General features: G+C 44.6%; 2 protein-coding genes across 10 annotated transcripts in view; both read right to left on the bottom strand.

The window, feature by feature from the left end:
* DHX9 (DExH-box helicase 9) overlaps positions 1-7,661 on the bottom strand; it is a 28,846-nt gene extending 21,185 nt beyond the window's left edge. For 6 of the 7 annotated variants that reach the window (XR_015698877.1, XR_015698878.1, XM_087732515.1 and 3 more), the window contains exons 1-6: positions 7,434-7,661; positions 5,472-5,612; positions 4,097-4,208; positions 3,708-3,820; positions 3,171-3,316; positions 7-53 (exon numbers count right to left, since the gene is read on the bottom strand). Coding sequence is in view for 5 of the 7 variants with exons in the window: in XM_087732515.1 (XP_087588641.1) it covers positions 7-53; positions 3,171-3,316; positions 3,708-3,820; positions 4,097-4,208; positions 5,472-5,612; positions 7,434-7,547 (673 nt within the window). In the remaining 2 variants the exon portion in view is untranslated. Of the gene's footprint in view, positions 1-6; positions 54-1,073; positions 1,188-3,170; positions 3,317-3,707; positions 3,821-4,096; positions 4,209-5,471; positions 5,613-7,433 lie in introns of those variants that run through there. The other variant, XM_087732518.1, reaches the window with a different exon arrangement.
* A 513-nt stretch (positions 7,662-8,174) lies between these two features.
* On the bottom strand, positions 8,175-20,412 carry NPL (N-acetylneuraminate pyruvate lyase). 3 transcript variants are annotated; one of them, XM_087733719.1, is made up of 13 exons: positions 19,979-20,412; positions 19,396-19,464; positions 17,685-17,758; positions 16,489-16,576; positions 16,272-16,331; positions 15,264-15,321; positions 15,100-15,175; positions 13,739-13,831; positions 12,769-12,917; positions 12,536-12,582; positions 11,641-11,725; positions 10,732-10,771; positions 8,175-9,322 (listed from the first exon to the last, which is right to left on the bottom strand). In XM_087733719.1, the coding sequence occupies exons 2-13, from the start codon at positions 19,458-19,460 to the stop codon at positions 9,171-9,173; spliced, it is 987 nt and encodes a 328-aa protein (XP_087589845.1). In that variant the 5' UTR covers positions 19,461-19,464; positions 19,979-20,412; the 3' UTR covers positions 8,175-9,170. The 3 variants fall into 3 exon arrangements, with proteins under 3 accessions (XP_087589845.1, XP_087589846.1, XP_087589847.1); XM_087733720.1 differs by lacking the exon at positions 19,979-20,412 and adding an exon at positions 19,739-19,813; XM_087733721.1 differs by lacking the exon at positions 16,272-16,331 and having other exon boundaries at positions 19,979-20,394.
* Positions 20,413-21,775: the final 1,363 nt, after the last annotated feature.

Here is a 21,775-nt window from a genome sequence, read left to right as displayed (position 1 = left end):
ACTTACTTCTGCCCAGCTGCTTCACATAAATGTTCATTTCTGCAATAAAGCTCCTGTAAGAGAAAGAAAGAACACAAAGGTGCAATTATCAATAGCTGACACTGCAAAAATAGCCACTCTTTCTAATTTTTCTAGGCAAAGATCTCTGTGTCCTCAGTCAGAGACTCCCAACTCATCAGTGGCCAAGGTAAAATGTTACTGCTTTTAGTCCCTTTAACCCCAAGTTAGTAGGTAACAGACTTGCCATCAATAGAACCAGTAGATCAGTTAAGAAGAGTCCTGCAAATGCCACCATTCAGCATTGAAATTTAAAGCCACATTATTAGGAAATACGCTCTGAGCTGTCTAAGTTTAAGGCAACAGTTATAAAGCAGATAGCATGTTAATGTAACATTAACATGCATCCCACCGTACCATTAACTGTACCCACATTATATTCATGTAACCTACTAGTAGCCCAGGTTTATTAACTCAGATGCAACACTTAATACAGCTACCCTGGTTTTTGCCACACATTTGGCCAGATCAGAGCACAGACAAAACGAAACCAGGTCATGTTGTCAAAGACCATTAAACATATCTGCACAGAAGAATACTTGCACTTTCATGAAGCCCTTATTGCCATACTCTGGGAACAGCATATAGTCAAAAGTAACTCTGTGCAGCAAATGTAAGTTTGCCTAGTAGGCACATAACGAATTAATTTAAAGGTCAACTGGTATATTAATTTAGGCTTAAAAAAATGAGAAAGACATACATCAACAGAGTATGATGGAAACCAAGATCCACATTTTTAGGAATCACAAATCTAACCATATATTTGCACAGATTAAAAATGAAAGCCAATTTCTTATAAGACAGGATTTAAACTGGCAAATGATTCAAGATGTATGACTGGGCTTTATCAGACTGAGATCCTCTTTGAAAACTATGCCTTGGTACTTCCACAGCTGCAGGCAGAGCCTTGCATCTGTGTCCTTCATTTCTTGCTGTAAACAAACAAACAAAAAAAGGTTAAGTGATGGATTTAAATTTCAAGTTAGAACTCCTTCCTGTACTACCAGTGAACTGACCTGCAGGCACAGTGGCTTCATGGGTCAAAGGCCACTGGCTTTCAGGGACACAACAGCCAACTAAGGCACCGATGACAGTATGTTTCTCAGCCAGGCCTATAGTCAGCATTCAATCTCATTCTCCTCCACCTAAGGGGAGGAGAAACCAGAAATCAGTTTGCAGCAGAATCCCATGTGATTGTTTAGTACAGCCTCAGCAGCCCGTGTGTGAACACACACAGATCTTTGGTGTCGCTCACTGCCACCATCTTCAGCAGGAACACAAGGAGGCAAAGGCATCCCACACTACCAATGGAATCCCAAAAGACAAAAGCCACATCCCATCCCTTAATATTTGGTTCACACTTTGTGTATTAGGAGGGCCATGTTTATATTTACAATTTATACCCTCCTGTCATAATTAAAACCAAATTTCTGAATTCAAATTTTCCAGCTATTACTACGTTCTTATAACATGTGACTATGATTAATTGACAACAAAAATACATTTCTCCTTTAAAAACCTCTGAGAGCAAGGCTGACATTTCTGTTATGAAGACCATTACTTTAAAAAAAAAATCAGATTGGTAAGATATATGGCAACTGCTATTTCTTACAAAAAACCCCAAACTATATTACTGTCCTCAAAACTCCACAAACATCTGAAATTATTCCTTTCCTGTTATACATACCAAAAGGATTAAATCAAATAGTTTGCCCTCTCTCAATGAACACTAGAAGACATTAGGATTGTTTCATGCCTATCCAATCCATTGCAGCAGATAGTTAGTTCCCCCTTCTGCCATTCCATCCAGGGCAATTCACGCAAGCTTTCCTGGATGTAGTAAATACAAAATTCTGAAATGCTGTCCGGAAGAACAGTAAGTGGGCTGAGAAACATACTGTCATCTATGGCCATCTCATTCTGCTCAAGATTATATGCATTTAAATACATGGGGTTTAATGCTTTTACCTGCAGAAGGCATAACAAAATGAGCTGCACAAGTAATCTGCAAGTTACAGACTAAAAGAAGTGCTCAAGAACTACATCTGCAACAAGCATATTTAAAATTCCTAGTACTGTACAAACGAATTTTTTACATTACTCATTTAAGGGAAAGAAATATCCTTCCTTGGAAACATAAATGGAGATTAAGTGACTTGAAGACAGGTTTTAAATGAGAATTTAGAACTTTCTGACACCAAGACATATTTTAGATGTTCTAAATGCTTGTAAGACTTAACAACAAAAGAATACCAGAGCTCCTGCAAGTGAGGCTCTCATGGAAGACTGTAATAAGAAAATTCACTTGTCTTTCTAAGAAAAATAACTTACAGAAAACAAATTTATAATATGCAAAAAAACCCCCAAACCCAACAAGAATCCAGCAGCAGCAGCATGCCATTGTTTCTGACCACAAAACATAATTATATTTCACAAGAAATAATACAATGTCCTGAAGTTGTGATGATTTGTAAAGACTATTCCAAACAGAGGTAAAAAATCAAAACCATCCATTCTTTATGCACAATCTGTTACGTGTTATTTTCATTTGGGAGAAGCACATGTAAATTTTCTGATGGAATGGGCAGAAAGTCAATAAAAAGTAATACCCAACTGGTTTCAACTGAAATTTAAGATGCTCAAAGCTCCTTTGGGAACATCCTGCCAAACTAATTTTTCCAGTAGAAGATTCTGCTGCCAAAAAAGTTAATGATAATAAAAATATAAATAAAACATCCTTAAAGCACATTTCTACATAAGCAAATGTAAGCATATTTAAGATTTACTCAAAATGTACAAAGGCAACTACAGTCACACAATTACCACAAGCAATTGAGCACTCTTTCCACCCAAACTGACACCTCAACAGTTAGCCAGGGCACAGAGCTGCACACCCATGAAAAACATTAGACAGAAATTTCTTCAGAGTCACTCAGATCTCGGCACCAAGGTTCATCACCCCCATTTCAAGATTTAGGGATGTTGTTGGTCCTAGTAAAGAACACGGCTTTCTCAAATGGCACTATTAAGCCCTACAAATCAGTGTGATTAGCCACTGTCACCAAAAATATTTCTAACCCTTCATATGCAGAAGGTGAATAAAACTACCAAACCTGTTGTGATCAGGCCCCATTTCGGTGTATTTATATTCTTCCTGAATCTTCTCCTTTTGGAAAAACTGGTTCAGACGTGCCTTGGCATTTTCCAAGGTCCAACACCCGTGAAGGTCGGCATTTAAGTCCACTTCTGACTCCGAGGTCTAATATTGAAAAAAAAAGGTACAATTTACTGGTTTCTAATAGATTTCAGTTTTAAACATTCTTACAACAAGTCTTTGAAATAACTTGTCTAGATGCTATAAAATAATTATGACATTACAGAAAATGCTAAAATTTCCTTATTTTCCCAACAAAACGTCTACACAAACAATCGGATATTCACAGTCTCCAGAGTGATTTATTTTGTTCTTCACTTAAACAAGCTACCATTGTTAAATGTCAGCAGGTAAATCTGCAGCTTAACTTAAAACCAACAGCAAAATATCAAACAAAAACTGCAAGCTTGATTATAAATGCTAATAACAAATGGAAGGGAGTGAAAAATACCTATTTAAGAATGAAAGTAAAGGAGAATTACAAAGAATGACTTACTGCCTGCACTTCTTGCTCCTCTCTCTTTGAATAGTAATCTTTCAAATTTGCACCCCGATCCCACTGAGCTCCATGATTGCCACAGTTTCCAGATGCTGCACCTGGGCCATTGCCTATCACGTGGGGAAAAAAAACAAAAGCAAAATAACTCTCCCAAAACATGTTCTTAGCAATGGAGAGGTACTGCCTGGCAATCTCAACAGGACATGGCCAGTCCCTCAGATCTCATGCAGTCATTGACACCTCTGCCTCAAAACTACAATGACTTCTGTCTTCCGCCTGCAGAATTATGCTATTTGGGAAAAAAAAAAAAACAAACAAAAACCACCCAAATCTATACGCATATATTACATGCACATACATGTAAATTACAGTTTTCACAGTCTTACCTGTTTCAGCCTCTATAATCAAATGCGGAGGAAGAGGCCCACCCAAAGTAGAACTGGAACCAGTAACATCTCTAGCTGCTTCATGTCCATCAGGGGTATCAGCAGCTGCTGGCTAGGAAAGAGATCAGCATGTTTGTACAGAATAAGTCTTTTTACTCTTTAGCTAGAAAACTGTCCAGGCAGTTTAAGGAGATCATGCATCATTGTGCAATAGTTACCCCCAGCAGTAACCCCCAATAGTAACACCCTTTTAAAAACTGAAAGGAATACAATTGCTGAATATTTGGCGTTTTGTGGGTGTTCTATAACAAGATTTCCAAACAACAAGTAGCCCTGACTTACTGAAGTTCAGCAATTATAAAATCAACTCTTTTAGCACCCAGGATAAAATAACAGGTACAGTCCTTATCATATATCCGAGGGAACTCAAATATACTTTATGAACACACAAAAAAAAATGCTGTAAGAAAACATTAATACCCTTAGGAAATGACAAAATTATGGTTAATCATTACAATTTGAATTCTTCCCACTTTGAGATCTGTATGTTTAACTAACTGATCACACCGCCTCTGATTTATTCCAGATACAGAACACGCTGTCCCTTTTTAGGATCTAGCCATGCAACACGCTGCATTGCCATGAAACTAACTGATACATCAGAAACAATACAGGTCCTGTCACCATAAGGCTTCACCTAGGCTAAGGAGGCAGGGACACTGCCTCCACTGATCAAACTAAGTATCTTGTACAGATATATCCTTAATGAGGCACTAGAAAAAGACTCTTCCAATGTGTAACGTGTAGCTTCGTGCTTTATTTACTGTTCTCTAAAATTGCTCTAAAGATAGAGTAACCTTCCTCCTCAGCTTTTATGTGATAGTCATTGCTGATGCTTGCATGGTTCATAAAACATCATAAAAAGCAGTGATCCTATTACACATCGGAGGTAAGGCAGAAAGCATTCACTGTTTAAAAAAAGCCAAGTTTTCAATGTCTGGTTTGAGACGTGATTTTTTTTTTTAAAAAGTACATAGTATTATATATCATAGCATGCATTTAAAACAATTCCCAGTGTCAGGTGTAAGTATTCAGCACAATATTCAGTATTCACATCAGGCTGCACTTTACAGGGACTCTGAATTCTCTCCAGCCTCATCAGTTATACAGACGAACACGCAGCTGTTTTTACCAGATCAGCCTACAACATTCACTGTATATATTCCAGCTTCCCAGCACTGCAAGTGGAAGTCCCACACTTTCAGTCGTCTTCACTGCACACGGGTGCCAGGCTGAACTCCAGGGATGAAATGCAACCAGATGCACAGCACTGCAATTAAAGATTAGCCTTGGGTAAGGAGAAAGAGCAGCTTACTCCAAAAGCAGGAATTTCTTCTCTCTTCATTTCATTCACCCGAACCAAGTAATTGACAAAGTCTCGAGCAGCGTTGCTCTGTGCATCTTTCTTGTTAGTGGAATTGCCCATGCCAATGTAGTTAAAGCCTTCCACTCGAACCTGCAAATAAAGATACAGATCTGTGGCACGCACAAGTGAAAGTGTCTTGAAAACAAATAATACTGAAACACCAAATATCATTTGCTAGTAAGTACATGAGAAATATTATTACTAAGTATTGTTACATATCATTATACATATACATATACTTCTGTAGGTTTTGAATGTGTACTTTATACCTCTTAAAGAAAACACTCACAGTCCATTCTCAGACAGCATGAGTGTCTCCCAAAACCTTGTTGAAGAAAACGAATCCGTGTAGGAAGGGATACTACCAACACACAGCAGCAAACTCTGCCCAGGTTCACTTTCCTCAACCTTAATCCCAAACCCTCAGACAACAAGGAGAGGAGTGAGCCTGTGTGTCCTCTAGCGTAGCTCCATGTTATTACAGCTAGCAAGATGCAATGTATTTCATAGAGACAAGCTTTAGAAGAGCAACTTTTTATCCCGCTAGCTTGCCTGACAGGCTGCTGCAAAACTCAATCACGGGAAACGTATTCAAAATTCAGACTAACCAGACTTTTTACACACGCTTTTCTGCAACCGCTGCCCCTCATCTTGAAGTTATTTTCTTTTTTTCACATTTACAGTCAGCAACTCCATTTCATTTCAGCTTCACTTGGATAGACCACTTAAGCATTTCTGATTTCCACTCTTCACTCTGCTGACCATGTAAACAGCTTTTTACTGTAGCTAGTTGTTCTTAAAAAAAAAAGTATGCAGACTTGCGTATAACATTCCAGCTAGCCCAAACCAGAGTTTTGCACAATATTACTAATGCTAGACTGCATTTGTCCTTCGGTGCGGAATCACATTGGAAGCCAATACCCATTTTCTCATCAAACAACATACTTTGTTAGTATTCTGCTTAACAGGTTCCAAAGAACAAGCTTCCACTTTCAGCACCGAGTATCAGTCCACCAGGACAACGGTATCACCAACCAAACAGTAACCGTACTGGATTCACAACCATCATACCAGACTGTGAAAATCAGTAAAAGAGAATGTTTTAGTGAGATCGATCCGTTCACCCGTTAAGTTTCTACAGATGCTCACGGGGCATCAACATACAAAACAGAGAATGGTTCAACAATGTAACTGTCCCTACAACCACTTCATCCGAGCAATGCTCAGTCTCGGTTACAATACCGAGAAAATTGGCTTAATATCACTGTGCTTCTCAGTTTCGTTATCGGTGGGGAAGATGAACCGGGAAGGAAGGGTATAACGACAAATTCAAGGTGTTTAGTGCAGACCTACGGCGTCGCTTACAAACTGGCCCGTTCCGCACGCGGCCTTGCGCTTAGCGTCAGCTCCTTCTCAGAGCCCAGCTGAATTCAGAGCGCCCTGCTGGCGCACCCACCGCGCCTGGAGCGGGAACAGCGCAACATCATAACAGCACACGGACCAGCCGCCAGCCCCGCGGGAATCCTTCGGTACATCTCAATTCAAGTTCCGCAGATGATCCGAGTTTTTGCGAAGGGGACACACAGTCCCCCTGGCCGGCAATTTTAACAGCCAGAAGGGTCACAGGCGCGGTGTGAACGCACACATCGCCCTTAGGGAAACCGGCTCCTTTTTATCGCAAGAGCCTTGCCCCAGGCCGCTTTCCTCCCGCAGACCCGCTCGGCGCACAAGGAGCCCGGACGCTTTGTCCGCCGCACGGCCGGGCCTCCCGCCGCCTCGGCCCCCCAGGCGCTCCCTTCGCCCCCGGCTTCCAGCGCCCTCCCGCCGAGGGCCCGGCCGACCCCGGAGCCCCGGCAGGCCCCCGACCCCTGGCCCTCCCCGGGGGCGCCGGCCAGGCGGCAGGGTCCGCACCTCGCAGAGGAAGGTCTGCCGGCTGCGGCCGCCGCCGGCGGCGCGGATCTCGTAGGCCGGCGTCACCCTCCTCCTCCCGCACCAGGCGTACAGGTAGTTCTTCACGTCCCCCATGGCTCCGGCCGGAGGAGCTGAGGGGGGGGGACGGACGGGGACGGGCACCGGCCGGGCCGCGGCCCGCCCGCTCCTCCCGGCGCCGGCCTAGCGGCGGGCAGCACCGCCTTCCCGCGCCTCACGACGGCGGCCGCGCATGCGCGGCGACGGCGGCCGCGGCGGGACACGGCGGGGCCGGGCGGGGAAGCCCCGTCGCGGCGGCCAGAGCCCCGGGGCCGCAGCCGCCCGCGGGGGCCGCTGCTGCGCTCGCCTTCTTCAGTACCGGGCAGGGCTGCGGCGGCACGCGGCGCTGCCGGCCCTCACAGGGCACAGCTTGGAGCACCGTAACTGGGGCCTGTCAGGAAGGTTCACCCCTTACCTCTGCCCTGTACCGAAATACTCAGCGAGTCACAGCATTGGCATGGCAGCGTTACCATGTATTTTAAAAAGGGCCTAGCAAGCAATTCCCGTGTCCTCAGAGGACCAGGGCCTCCGCAGGCCGGGCGGTGCGCTCGCCCGCAGGCCTCCGTCGCTCCCGTCCCACTGATGGTGCAGGGACAACCTCCGCGCATACCCACAGCTCCCCGGGCTGGTTTCACTCTCTTCCCCTTACCTGTCAAAGAAGAGCTCTCCTAAATTTCTTACAAATTCAAGGGGGGTAAAAGGAAGCCTTTATTATTGCGTATTTCTTGTTCAGTGGTTACACAGCAAGAGGAAGTTAGTAGAATTTTCCACACTCTTGTGTTACGAGAAGTTAGCAACGTGCCTCTCCACGTTTCCCCCTCTCCCTTCCCTCCTTCCAAACGTCCCGTGCGATCATTTTCGCACGCGGGAGCCCTGTCAGGAGGTACGCGCCGAGCGGCAGAGGGCACAGGACCTCGCATTTGTCAGCTACACGTGCCATCAGACAGTAAGAGCTCAAGCTGGTGGAGAGGGATCAGTCCAGGGCACAAATACAGCCTTTCGCTCTGACAGCAGATGACTTTCTAACATACAAGACAGTATTCCGCATTGCGGCATAGAGACGTACAGCTCAATTCTGCTTTCATTTTTGTTGCAAGGAAAAAGATTGAGAAATATCTGCACATTAGAGAGGCAAAAGCTTTCTGTTGCAGAAGGTTTTTTAAATTTTGCATTAAGCGGAGGTGCACAAAGACAATGAGATCAGACAAAAACTGGATTTTACATACATAGTGTTCCAATGACTTTGTGACAAACAGTAAAATACCCATCTGAGCAACTAGATGGTGTCATACCAATGTTCAAAAACACACTGTAGTGCTGGAGATACTTATGAAGGGAGAGGACAAAACATGACCTAGCTGGAGGGAGGGTAAAGACAGATCTTCCTCCTTTCTAGACAAAAGGAGTCAGGATCCTTCAACTGGGGAATATTTGCTTTTGTGTTTTTTTATTAAAAGATACCAGCTAGTCCTGGGATGTGCAGCACCCCAGGGGAACAGAGTACAGTTACACAAAAAGGTGGCTACACCTGTGCCAACAAGGCCAGCCCTAACAGGAAGGCGCTCAGGCACATTGCCAATTCCCTGAAAGAAATCACAGCCCATCACGTGGGGAACGTGCCAAGTGACAGTGAACCCCAGAAAAGGAACCTCCACTTCCAGATCGACATGGAAGTGAACATCAGTCACCATCAGGCCACACAATGCTATCCAGCTTGGCTTTGGCCTTGACGATGAACTCCTCCGAGGCGTCAACAAGCGGAAGCCGCGGAGGTCCCATGGGAATGCCAGAAACAAAAGTCATTACAGCTTTAGTCTGTGCAACACCAAAACCTGGGTAGACAAAAGGAGAATCAGGTCATTTACAGCTCATTTTGCTTAAAGCAGTCTCTATACAGGCGTCCATAAAAGCAGCAGCATAGAGTTCCTGTGTAATCCAGCATAAACCAGTCTTGAAGCACTTCTCAGAAGTGAGAATAGTGTAATAAAGAAGAGAGAATCATACTTGCAGACAAGAAAGACATTACAGTAAAAATTATGCCTACTTATTTATTTATGTATTATACCATCATTGTTTCCCTCCTAAAGATACCAAGCAGAGTATCTTCTTAGACATGCACCTTACAAACTACTACGTCAGTTTTACAGATAACCAGGGCTGTGTGTGTGCGCGCGTGTGTGTGTGTTCCTTTCTCCTTGCCAAAAATGTATTGCCACGCAGCCCTGACAATAGAAAAGATGGTGTGAGTCCTCTATAGGTAAACCGAGCAAAAATAGGGCTACTTCAAGTTTCCCTTCACCGGTAGGCTGACCTATCCCAGCCAATTTGTCATCCCAGCAACCCGATCTTTGCAGCCTCATAGCTATCCCCTGATGGCAGACTCACGTAAAATAATGCCCTGGGAGTAGTAGTACCAGTTTAATCCACCATGGGAAACTTCAGGAGGCCTCTGTGTCCATAGCTCAAGTCTCCTTATGTACCTCTGGAAATTCAGTGTTTCTCTCTTACTTATAAGACTAAATAATCATGCATTTCCTCTGACTTTTAAGCCAAGAAATACAACCAAGTGCTAAAGCTCAGCTAGATTCATTGGGGTTTGCATATGTATAGCAAAACCACAGTGAACAGTTTTCTTCCTTAAGTGAAAACCATGAAATGTCTGATTCAGTCCCCCTACACTACTCTGACTTGGTTGGTTTTAATTGCTTTTTATGTTAAAACTTGATTTTGTTTCTAAAAATCATTCCATTTTAAAATGCTTTGGCCTTGTACAGCCTTGAACAGTTACTCTTAAACTATAGCAAGGCAGGAGACACAAGCATCAAAGCTGTTTTCTTACTGAAGCACCGCCATTTCAGAAAAATTACTCTCTAGAAACAAAGCTAGAAATGAGCTTTTGGAGACAGAATTTAAAAAAACAAAACAAAAAACAAAAAAAAACCCAACCCACAGGAAGAGTCAGGATAAGAAAAAGAGTAAATCAGAGTCACAGCTTTAAAGCTGTGAGATTTCACAGAAGGAGGAAGGAAGCAAGCAAGAGTGGAATCTGTCAGGGATGCTTGGTCAGCTCCCTTTGCTGAGCTCCTAGCTGCTACTAACTCGGGAAATAGCACACGCAACATTTTCTCACTGCAAAATCTTTCAGGAAGGAAGTTCTGAGGGTACAGCAACATGAGAGTTTCTGGAGCACCAAGCCTGCATTTTTAGATATAACAAGGGAAACGGGCAGCGTAGGACTTACCTAGTTTGATGACAAAGCTGAGAAATTCCCCAGTGAGAAACTAGAAAAGACAGACAGGAGTTTATTAACTCCTTCAAATGTTAAGATGTAAAAGCATCTAGAGCTATTATGGTATTTACATCTAATACAATTGTTGCACAACCTTGAGAAAAGCCCTTGGCCACCTGGCCAGTCTATGGGAAATACTAATTGAATTCCATTGGAATAGAGGAGGGAGGGATGGATATAAGAAAACCATCACTCCCTCTTAGTCTGTCACTCGGTGTTCAAGCTGTCCCTCACTGCAAGCAGTCTGAGAACACTGATAAGTCTCATACTGGTCCTAAAGGTTTACAAATCTGAATATCCACTGCCAAGTGAAGAGATTTCCCAGAGCAGATCATCCTTCACACGTCTTTTAAACTTTCATCCTGCAGTCACTTCTATTTTAAGGCAAAAGAAGGATGCCTCAAATGTCCCATAAAAACATTGGGTATAGATTGTCTACCGATTGCTCAGAACTCCTCACAAATCTTCAAGCTGCTCAAGATCAAGAGGGGTCAAGGCAGAGCTGCTTTGGGATGCCTTTCTGCCCTACATCATGTAGGGTATCACCAGAATAATATTCCCGGCCAAGGGGCTTGGCCATTGTGGGCTTGTTCAAGGAAAAAGGTCAGGCCGTTGCTCACTCTGCATGTAGGAAATTAGACGGTTGAAGGATAAGTAAGGCAGGTCTTGGTTAAAAGTTAGTAAGGACTGGTCAAAAAGGCGAGGAGAGATGAAGAACAAGCAGGGCTGTTGGAGCCGAAAGAAGTTTGCTTTAATAAAGCTACCTTAGGGTATGGATGACAAAACCGCATGGAAAACAGCCCCAGTAAAGCTAGAGGAGAAAGAAGGCTGCTCCTAGTGGGGACAGTAAAGATACTGTACCTGATACTTCCGTGCTAACGCAAGGTCTGGCTTTGCAAAGGCTTGCAACATCAGATTGGTTTGTCGGCCCAAATAGTTGTATGTACTGCCAAAAAAAACCCAAACCAAAAATAGAATCAGTAAATGCGAAGGAGGCACTTAGAACCACTGAAACAAAAGATGTAGCCACAGGCTTTCTCTGTTGACATTATAAGAATGCCTTTATTATGATAGAGATTCATGCAATCTATGTGCGGTTTATACTGTCAAGCATCTGAAGTATGCCAAGCCCTACGGAAGAGTTTAGAGAGCAGATTTCTCTTCCCAGTTCTTTCCAAATGGAACTGCTTTTCAAAATTAAAAAGGAACAATTAGACACAATACAGAAAGTCAATCACTTAATTTTCCAGTTGCTTGTTCATTTAATGGATTATCTACTCAAGAACAGAGATATCACACAGTAATTCATCCAAGCACTCTGGTATGAGGGGCAGAAGACAAATCAGAAATAAAACTTAGCAGGGCCCTTTTCCTCACAGACTTCTCATGTGAACTAAGGTAAATGATTTTAACCTCTTTGGGTTTTGGTTCCTTACCCATAGAATGATGATAAAAGGGACTCCCTACTTCAAAAAGTTGCTGTGAGGATAAAGAAATATGTTGAAACCTTTGGGTCAGCTTACAGACTGCAACTGCAGCAATAATCACCCAAACTAACGTACTCTAAAATCCCAGATTATACGACTGTCCCATTGCTAGCACTGGAGCTCGCTTGTCTGTCTGCTTGCTACTGTACAGCCTTACCCTGCAAAATCCTCCATCGCTGTGACAGGAGACAGTTAAATACTGTGTGGACAGTGGAAGACATAACAATAAGGTGCGTGTGTCAAGGGGAAGGAGTCCAAACCATACTGACCTTCCAACTGCTCCATCTGCCCCTATTGCCAGCGCACTCAACAGTTGCTAGTTCGGGGTGGGGGGAGAAAAAAAAAAATTACTTCACGTATCAAAAAAAAGAAAAAAAAAAAAAAGGGCATTGGGAAGCAGCAGCAAAACTACCTGGCACTGAATGTCCAGGGCTACTTTTTTCCCCAAGGCTGAAGCAAGAGGATGCCACAGAGGAAATAATTTTTAAGAAGAGCCTCTTACCTCATCCACCCCATAAAGAAATGCAAACTGTTCTCTCTCATTCTTGTTTATACACTGTGCAAGGTCCAAGAGGTCTGTGTCGCTGAACTTCACGCCCTGGAAGGTGGGGATCCGCTCTTTTATTCCATCCAGCAGCCCTTCAACACGAACTGTGCAGAACAGCAATCTCATATGAAGAAACACACCCCTGTTCTGGGAGATCTCCCTGTCTTGTCCCCAAGAGGGAGACTTACTATTTTACAAGTTGTTCACTTTTGGCCTAAGCCTAGTAAACTATATAGCTCTAAAACAACCAGTAAGACAACTTCAGTGTTGTTATTTCCCAGAGTTATACATGACAGCTTTCCACCCTCTCTTTGAAGCATTCCTTTTACCAGATCAGAAGGGAAAAACCCTGGATAAGTGAAGGTTTAGGAATGAACTGGCAACAACATATTTAAGAATAAATATAAGTTCATACATCCAGAAACACCAGATAACCTGCTGTCTAGAGCAAGTAGCCAAAGATCTGTATTCTATTCCTCATTCCTCTGCTAAATAATAAGACTTGAGAAGCACTGTGGTTTCACACGTAATTTACTAGCAAACATGACTATGCAGTCAGTGTACACCAAGAGAGACAGTGGTAACTATCTTGCAAAAAAATTGGGATTCAACTATGGTTATCCAAGGCAATTACCTATCCTGGTCCACACTAATTGCAAAGCCATGGTCAGCATCACCTCCTCCATCCCAGTTGTTCAGTACTCAAACTGTGACTTTTTTCTGATGAAGAGGAATTCAATTTATTTTCCAGTCTTGCATTCACCTCCCATTTTTGGAAAGGAACCTTTCCACTACAGCTTGCATGTGATGGGAGCAGAGGCCACATACCTGGTTTAGGCTGGTAGACTAATCACACCAGCCACTGGGATTACTCAGGTTACTATGAGCCTATGGGCTTAGGAAGAGCTGACTAAGCAGTACTTACTCTTCACACCTGTCAGAAGAGGAATGTGATAGTAATAAAACGGAACCGCAGGGGCTTCAGATGCAACCTTCTGTAAGAAAGCAATCAGCTCATCTGAAAGAAAACAAGCAAGTACCCCCATAAGAGAAGGAAACTATCTGTAGTGAAAGACAGTTCAGATTCACAGCAGCCAGGGTATGTGGAGAGGCAACCTACAGCTTGCGGACCATACACAGTGAGTCATAAAAACCTTAAATGTAACAAAACTCAGTGGAAGACCTTAGGAAAGGCAAAGACAATATTTGTTTTAAACCAAACCGATTTCAATAACTCACACTCATTCCCTTACAGATGAAACTCATGTATGCTCTCACATGCAAACTGGAAGACCTGGGTGCCAAAGCGGTCTCAGCAGGATCACTTGTGTGCAACACAGAGGACAAGGGATCAAGTTCATATTCACCTCCCTGGGGTACTGCTCAATGGTGGTGATGAAGAGGTTTTTGGACAACTTTTTTGTACTGTTTTAGGAATCAAAGAGGTATTATGGTTGACATTCTTCCTGAGAATCTTGTTCACTGCATCCTTCATAAATCTTAGGCAAACTTCCCATTGGCATAGCAGGAAGAGCAGCTGGCTGAAACCTCACTGCCATCCTGCTACTATCAGCGAAGGTCTTCTGCTGATCTTTGTGCTGTTCCTCTGGGCTTACCAGTTTGATTGCCACTGATTGTGTCCTTGGCTGTCAATAACAGCAATCCCCTCTGGTTTCTTCTGGTATTTTCATGTGAACGTTGACATTCATAATTCATTCAGACAAATTTTAACATACCTGTTACAAAACCTCCACTTCATGTGGTTCTTCTAGGTTATGTTCATGATATTAAAAGCAGAACACTCAATTTATAAGTTCTGAGGTAACTTTAGGTGCACAGAACCAAACCCGACCACGTCAGTAACAAGAGGCATGCGTGTGTATCAGCAGTTTATCAACTTGGTCAGTGTCCAGCAAGGGTCAGCATGGAACCAGCTGCTTCCTAGCGTGGCCCAGATCAAGCGTAAACTCCATACTATCTATTCAGAAGACAGACTAGTTAACTACACTTTCCATAAGCAACTCTTCTTTTTACAAGAGGCTAACAAAATACATCCCAAAAGACATCCTTCCCACTTCTTACTGGGAGACTTCTGATATCTCCCATCTTTAAAAAATGTTTCTTCTAGGTTTTGCTTTTGCATGACACCAGACATGACAGGCGTGCGAATATTATCACCAGAATACTTTTGAAAGAAAGAAGATGGCATTAATCCTTTATCCATGATAAAGGTTTGGAGGGCAGTATAAAAGGGGCTCAGCAGGTCTGGTAATCACATCTACTCACCTTTATTTGTGGGTTTGAAGAAGAAAGGGGCTATTACAGCAATACCACTAGCACCTATGGCTGCTGCATGTTGTGCCTATAAAAAAAAAGAATGGAAAGTATCTCAAGGTACATCTGCTTTATATGTATTACACACATAGCAAAAAGGAAACATATATACACACCAGTTCTTGGGACTCTGGCAAACTTAGTGCTCCCACATGAATGATCACGTGATCCAATCTGCACAAGAACAAATTCAGAAGGTTTGGGGAGGCTTCAGTGGTGGTGAAAAATATCAGTCTGCCAAAATAAATCGCTTCAGACCAAGGAGCCACTGCACAAGACCTTCATTGGGCTAGATTAGACCTAACAGGGATTTGAACCTGTGTTGACCTGATGAGCAGACACACAGGGAAAATGCCGACAGTGGCAAGCAGCTGGCGGTAGAAAAAAGAAAACACGTTTGCAAATATGAATGATGTGTGACTCCTTGCTGTCGTATTTGCAAGGCTGTAAGGGGGGACTAATCTTCGCATTTTATTAGGAAGGTAAAATTAAGCCATTAAGGATTTAAGAGGAAGCTGGGAAAAGGAAAGGATATCAAAGCATACGTTTGCTTTCTAAACTTGTTTCTCTGCAGAACTACCAGAAGAGTTCAACCTCACAGCAGCACCTTTGACCGCTTGTCTGCTCCTGCCAAGGGAATCTCCCAGGTTCCAGTCCATTGGTCCCATTTCTGTGTTTCTCCTTTATATCCACAGACTGTGAGCCTCACACCAGTTTACTTCTGCTCACTATCCTTCTCACCCAAAACACCTCCTCCTCCCCACATCTTCTGACGTAGCAACTAAGAAGGCAGCAGTGGTGAATGCTACAAGAGTACAACAGGTACAAGAGATGGAGAATGGAGCTGCAATTGGATACACAGGTGAAGATTCGGATTGAATTGCTTCTTCTACCACAGACTTTGCACCTTTAGGGAAGCACCAAAACACTTTACACCTCAGCTTCCCCCATACCAAATCATTGAATACATTAAAAGGTTCAGAAATGTTCACAGGGCATAAACAGGCAGATTACTCTTTACTTTCATCTCTTCTCAAGAATAAGAAAAGGGTACAGCCCTTTTTTTCCCCAGAGCCCTTTTGTGTCCCCCTACCCCTCAGTATACCAAAGCGAAGGACACTTACAAGCTCTCTAAGCAGTATGAATGGACACCAGCTAATGGGCAGTGACAAAAACGCAGACTTCTATGATAAAGGAGAACAAAATGTTTGCGAACAAAGCCCAACAACAAAATACTCCAAAAAACCCAAAGCCATCAGCAGATGTGGCTTTGCAATCAGTCAGGCACGCCTGTATCATAACACGAGATCTGGAATCCCCTGTTCACTCTCAGCTACTCACTTGTCTTTTCCTTGGCACACCCATTCTTCGGCCAACTGCTTCCTCTCCTGGATGTTAAGGGACAGTCCTTCTCCTGTTGTGCCATTCACTGTTTCAACACAACACACTTGCTGAGGCCTGGCCTACATGCATTGGCTTTACTGAAGACAAGAACTGACACTTTTAATGATATTAAACAGAAATATTTTCACCTCAACTCGTTTCAAGATAGTTGGTCCACACCAGTATCTGCATGGGGATTGCAGTGTTATCACCACTAAATGCTCGTGTCGGAAACCTGGGTGTTTCAGGATCAGCAGCAGTAGGAGGGAGGAGACAGCTGCTGAAACTGGGAAACTGCCCCCCAGCACCTCCTCCCCAGCAGACACCACCTCCTTCCCCCAGCAACACGAGTCAGGCTATGACAAGCACACAAAGGGACGCCCAGCTAGCCAGGCAGAGTGACTGTCTGTCCTCCACTCCAAGGAAACCGTCTGACCTGACATTTGGTGTCTTTGTCATGAGTTGAACCGCGTGTGCTACCTAGGCTAAAGCACTCCTAGAAAACAACGAGATGTCAGTATGTTCACTCACAAACAGATTAAAATGTGGCAGCTGAAGTCACTGCCACGGTCTGCTCTGCATCTTGGCATTCTTGACTGAAGTTTTGAACCAAAATCTTATCACTGACTTCAGCTTACTTAACTATGCCAGGCTGTGAGCAAAAGTGTTTTAGCAGATGCTGTATTCTCTATCCAGCCATCCCTGCTGCCCCCACAGCAGTCCCTGAGAGAGAGGTGGGAGCAGTGACCACCTTGGTATCACCCAGTGCACCACAGGTTTCCTAAACAAGCCCATTTGGCTTTGATGAGCCCACTGAATTCCCCTGACTCCTGAGCTGATGTTTTTTCATCAGACAATTGGCAAAGGGGAGAATCATTCAGTTGAATCTTCTCTGCCAAGACAGCATTATCCATTCATCTCTGGAAATGTCACTGTATGAAGGCAATGCTTATTTTATCCCACACAGAAATGGGGTGTAGGCAAAAGCAGATGCCTTAACTATTGCTTACGTTCTCTCCACTGATGAATATAAATGTCTAGGATGATCCCACATCCACAGTCCCTCCCACTACAGCTCTTATCAGGCAAGGTATCATCGGATTGCCATCCAGGCAAAAGGGGTGTAACACAGTTTCTGTCAAAAACACACTTACCAAAGACGTTCTTCACGTTCTGCTCGGTCACCAGATAATCCACATATTGACGAATCACCGAAAGGTTAATCTGTCTGAAATGAAAGGAAGTGCAGCAACCTTAGGAGCCTCAGCAACCATAAGTCTCCACCCACAGATATCTTAAACTTAGAGATTAAGAAAACAAAGACAGGCATGTATTTTTGAAGCCTCGCATTTGTACACACACAAACTACCCCAAGGTATGATACCCTCAGCATGTGTTTAACACTTCAGGTAACAGTTCAGTTCTGAATTCTTTCTTCCAGTTTCTCTTCCTCCTGACAAGTAGTTCACTGTTCCAACCTTTTATCTCAATTGGTAATTACTGCAGGCTCATCACAGCAAAGGACTTTTTTGGGGAGATATGGGAAAACAAGAGGCACTCAAACCTTTTTGACTGTTGAGGGAAACAGGAGTCCTCTTGAGAGCACAAAGATATTTGTGCAACTGCTGGCAAAGAGTTAAACTATACTTGTAACTGCTGGACACAGACCGGCATCTGCTGGATGTGACTTTGACCTCTCTCTCTCTCATTAAAGGATGAGGAAAGCAACAGACTTCCCTGGCAAACAGGGGAAGTTGAATTCTAGGTTTATCTTCTCTGCAGGACAAACTTATTTTGTTTATCAGTGTGTAATATTTCACCGTTGTTTTCATTTGTCAAACATACAGACCAACCCTATAGTCTGGAAGTCAATTCTGGGACCTTGACTGGGTTCACACATCACCCAAAATTTCATAGCTGCTTTCACAGAACGTATCTTACAAGGGCCAGGCACGCCAGGCAGCAGGCCCAGATCACTCTCCAAATACCATGTTGCAATAAATCTGAGTAGTAATAAAAATGAAATTGGAAATAAGTTTCTGTTAAAGCAAGAAACGAAGCAGTGACTGCAATGCAATTGAGTTCCCTGACTGAGACAGTACCACGCTTTACAGCACTTTTCAAAAGTAAAGGATCACTTTTAGAGGCCTGTAGTAGCAAATCTCCACAGTCTCCCTCAGAAACACATACAGATCTTGACACAATCCCCATCAGAGAAGCTCAGGGTCTTTTGCTGACTCCAAACAACTCTGTCTTGCAACATCAAAATGCAGTAGGGACGACATCTGTTTACCATCACTGCTTTGAGGAAGGCCAAATTTCAACTTTCAACTTGATGTTATTTTCAGAACTGTGCAGTCCTTGCAATATTCTCTTCTGGTTTAGACTAATTCCATGCACACATATATACACACGAATGCTTGCATGAGTTAAGTAGGGTAAAGTGTAAAAGGACATCAGATTTTGACAATTATTCTCTAGCTCTCAAGAGCTCTTTTTAACTAGGACTGTGATTTTGCCTTAACAAATGTGGAAATACTGCAATACTCTACACGTATAACCTTACTATGATTTAATTCGCACCTACAAAAGCCATAGAAAAAGAGATGTAAGGCTGATCCAAACTCTCCAAACCCAGACCTACAGCACTTGCTGGGCAACAGGAAGATGCAGAGGCTAAGGGAACCCACTCTAGTGCTAGTGGGACCAACCTAGTAGTTTCCCCAGCCCATCAGAGATCTCATTTAAAAACAAAACTCAAACCAATCAGTTCCAAATAAGAAAGAAGGGAGACAGGGGTTTAAGGTAACAGTAAGCAGTGCAACTCCAACAACACGCCGTGTTGTGATACAGGGTCATACTCACCCATCAGGAGTCATTGGAGTGATTGTAGCAGCTACAAGACCCTGTAACTTCTTTCCAGGTGTCATTGAGCTGTTTGGAAAGGAAAGAGATAAACATGATTCCCATCTTTACTCAAGTGCAGTTTCAACTAACTTCTGTGAACAGCAAAACTAGACAGGCAAAGTTCAGAAGAAGTGGACTTTGCAAGGGTGTTATTTTTGGTTAGAGAGAATCATCTTGTTGTTGTTGTCGTTGAAAGAGCAGCTTACAGCAGCTAGCCACCATCCCAGGTACAGCTACATTTCAGAGACATCTTCTATTTTACCCTCCCTTTCCCACGAACAGGTTATGCTCTCGCACACACCTGGTAACGCCTGGCAGCTTGGAAGGGAGAACAGTTTTGCAGAGAACCGGGCTCAAAACCCTTCCCCCGAGAAAGGCAACCTCACCCTGAACACACCACCCCCCCCCCCGCAGACCACAGCACCCGGCCGAGCCGAGGGGCCAGCCCGCCCGGGCGGGCGGCTCCGGCTCCGGGGAGGGCAGGCTGAGGCCGGCCCGCAGGGCAGCGGCGGCGGCGCCCCCCAGGCCCTCCTCTCCTCACCTCGCCTCGCCGGCGGCCAGCCCCGGCTCCTCAGCGCCTGCGGCCCCGCCGGCCGCCTCGCTCCGCCCTCGGCCCGGCGGGAGGAGGCGAGGCGAGGCCCGGCCCGGCCCAGCTGTCGGTGGCTCCTCCGGGCTAAGGGGGCCGGCCCCGTTCTGGCCCAGCCGGCTCCAGGCACCGCGTTTAAAAGCTGTGGTGCAAAACCCGCTGAGCAGGCGGAGCGGAGCGCCGGGCGGGCGGGCGGGCGGAGGAAGCCGGCATCAGCTGACAGCTCGCCACAGAAACCATCTCTTCACCGCCCCTCGTCTGCTTGCTCCCCGGCTGCCTTTGGTGGCCCATGAAAACGCGCACCATCCCCGCGGCCTCCCGTAACCTTCGCTCTGCAGGTCATGCTTGAAAGCTAAGGCTTGTTTGGATTATTAATCACCATTTGCAAACTTTTAAAAAGAAAAAATAAATCAATAAACTTTTAAAAATAAAAAATAAATAAACTTTTTAACATAAATAAATAACACAGTGGAGAGCTAAGAGAGCTGGCTGCACGACTGAGGAGACAGCGGGCTCCACCAGAGGCTTTGCTGGAGGAATGGTAGCCATCGTAGCCGAGGCAGACAGCAGCCCTGCAGAGCATCAGGGCGGGAGATTGGGGAGTGCTTGGTTAACAGCCCTACGGATTTCAGCAGGGATTTCTGCCCAGGCACAAGTCACTGTAGAAAAAAGGGGATACCTTTTTGTTGATGGCTGAAAATAATGAGGGAAGCCTGGATGCAAACTAGAAGCAGGTTTGCAGCTGAAGCAACTCACACAAGATCAGCTCCCCTTAGGCTCTCTACTCATACAACAGAATCATAGAATCGTTACAGTTGGAAAAGACCTCTGAGATCATTGAATCCAACCTGTTAACCTAACTGTCAAGTCCACCTCTAAACCATGTCCCTAAGCACCACATCTACATAGTTTTTGAATACTTCCAGGGACTGTGATTGCACCACTTCCCTGGGCAGCCTGTTCCAGTGCCTAACCACTCTCTCAGTGAAGAAATTTTTCCTAATATCTAATCTAAATCTCCCCTGGCAAACTTGAGGCCACTTCCTCTCCTCCTATTGCTTGTTATTTAGCAGAAGAGATGGACCCCCACCTCACTACAACCTCCTTTCAGGTAGCTGTAGAGAGTGATAAAAGTCTCCCCTCAGCCTCGTCTTCTCCAGACTAAACAACCCCAGCTCCCTCAGCCGCTCCTCATAAGACTTGTGCTCTAGACCCTTCACCAACTTCGTTGCCCTCCTCTGGACACGCTCCAGCACCTCCATGTCCTTCTTGTAGTGAGGGGCCCAAAACTGAACACAGCACTCGAGGTGCAGCCTCACCAGTGCAGAGTACAGGGGCACTATCACCTCCCTGGTCCTGCTGGCCACGCTATTCCTGATACAAGCCAGGATGCCATTGGCCCTCTTGGCCACCTGAGCACACTGCTGGCTCATGTTCAGGCGGCTGTTGACCAACACCCCCAGGTCCTTTTCTGCCAGACAGCTCTCCAGCCACTCCTCCCCCAGCCTGCAGCGTTGCATGGGGTTGTTGTGACCCAAGTGCAGGACCCAGCACTTGGCCTTGTTGAATTTCATACAGTTGGCCCCAGCCCAACGATCCAGCCTGTCCATGTCCCTCTGTAGGGCCTTCCTACCCTCCAGCAGATCGACACTTCCACCCAACTTGTGAGCCAGTCCAACTCGTCCAGCCAGTTTTTAACCCAGCGCAGAGTGCACTTATCCAAGCCATGAGCAGCCAGCTTCTCCAGCAGAA

Source organism: Nipponia nippon, unplaced genomic scaffold (genome assembly GCF_047370975.1).
Source record: "Nipponia nippon isolate SJK-2023a ecotype South Korea unplaced genomic scaffold, ASM4737097v1 scaffold_5, whole genome shotgun sequence".
Classification (NCBI taxonomy): domain Eukaryota; kingdom Metazoa; phylum Chordata; class Aves; order Pelecaniformes; family Threskiornithidae; genus Nipponia; species Nipponia nippon.
This window is presented reverse-complemented; position numbering and strand designations above follow the sequence as displayed.

Coding starts and splice junctions, on each gene's coding strand:
- NPL (XM_087733719.1), bottom strand. CDS start 19,460: ATGACACCTGGAAAGAAGTTACAGGGTCTTGTAGCTGCTACAATCACT. Junction 16,577..17,684: donor GAACGTGAAGAACGTCTTTG/GTAAGTGTGTTT, acceptor GTGTTGAAACAG/TGAATGGCACAACAGGAGAA. Junction 10,772..11,640: donor CGTTAGCACGGAAGTATCAG/GTACAGTATCTT, acceptor TGTCTTTTCTAG/TTTCTCACTGGGGAATTTCT.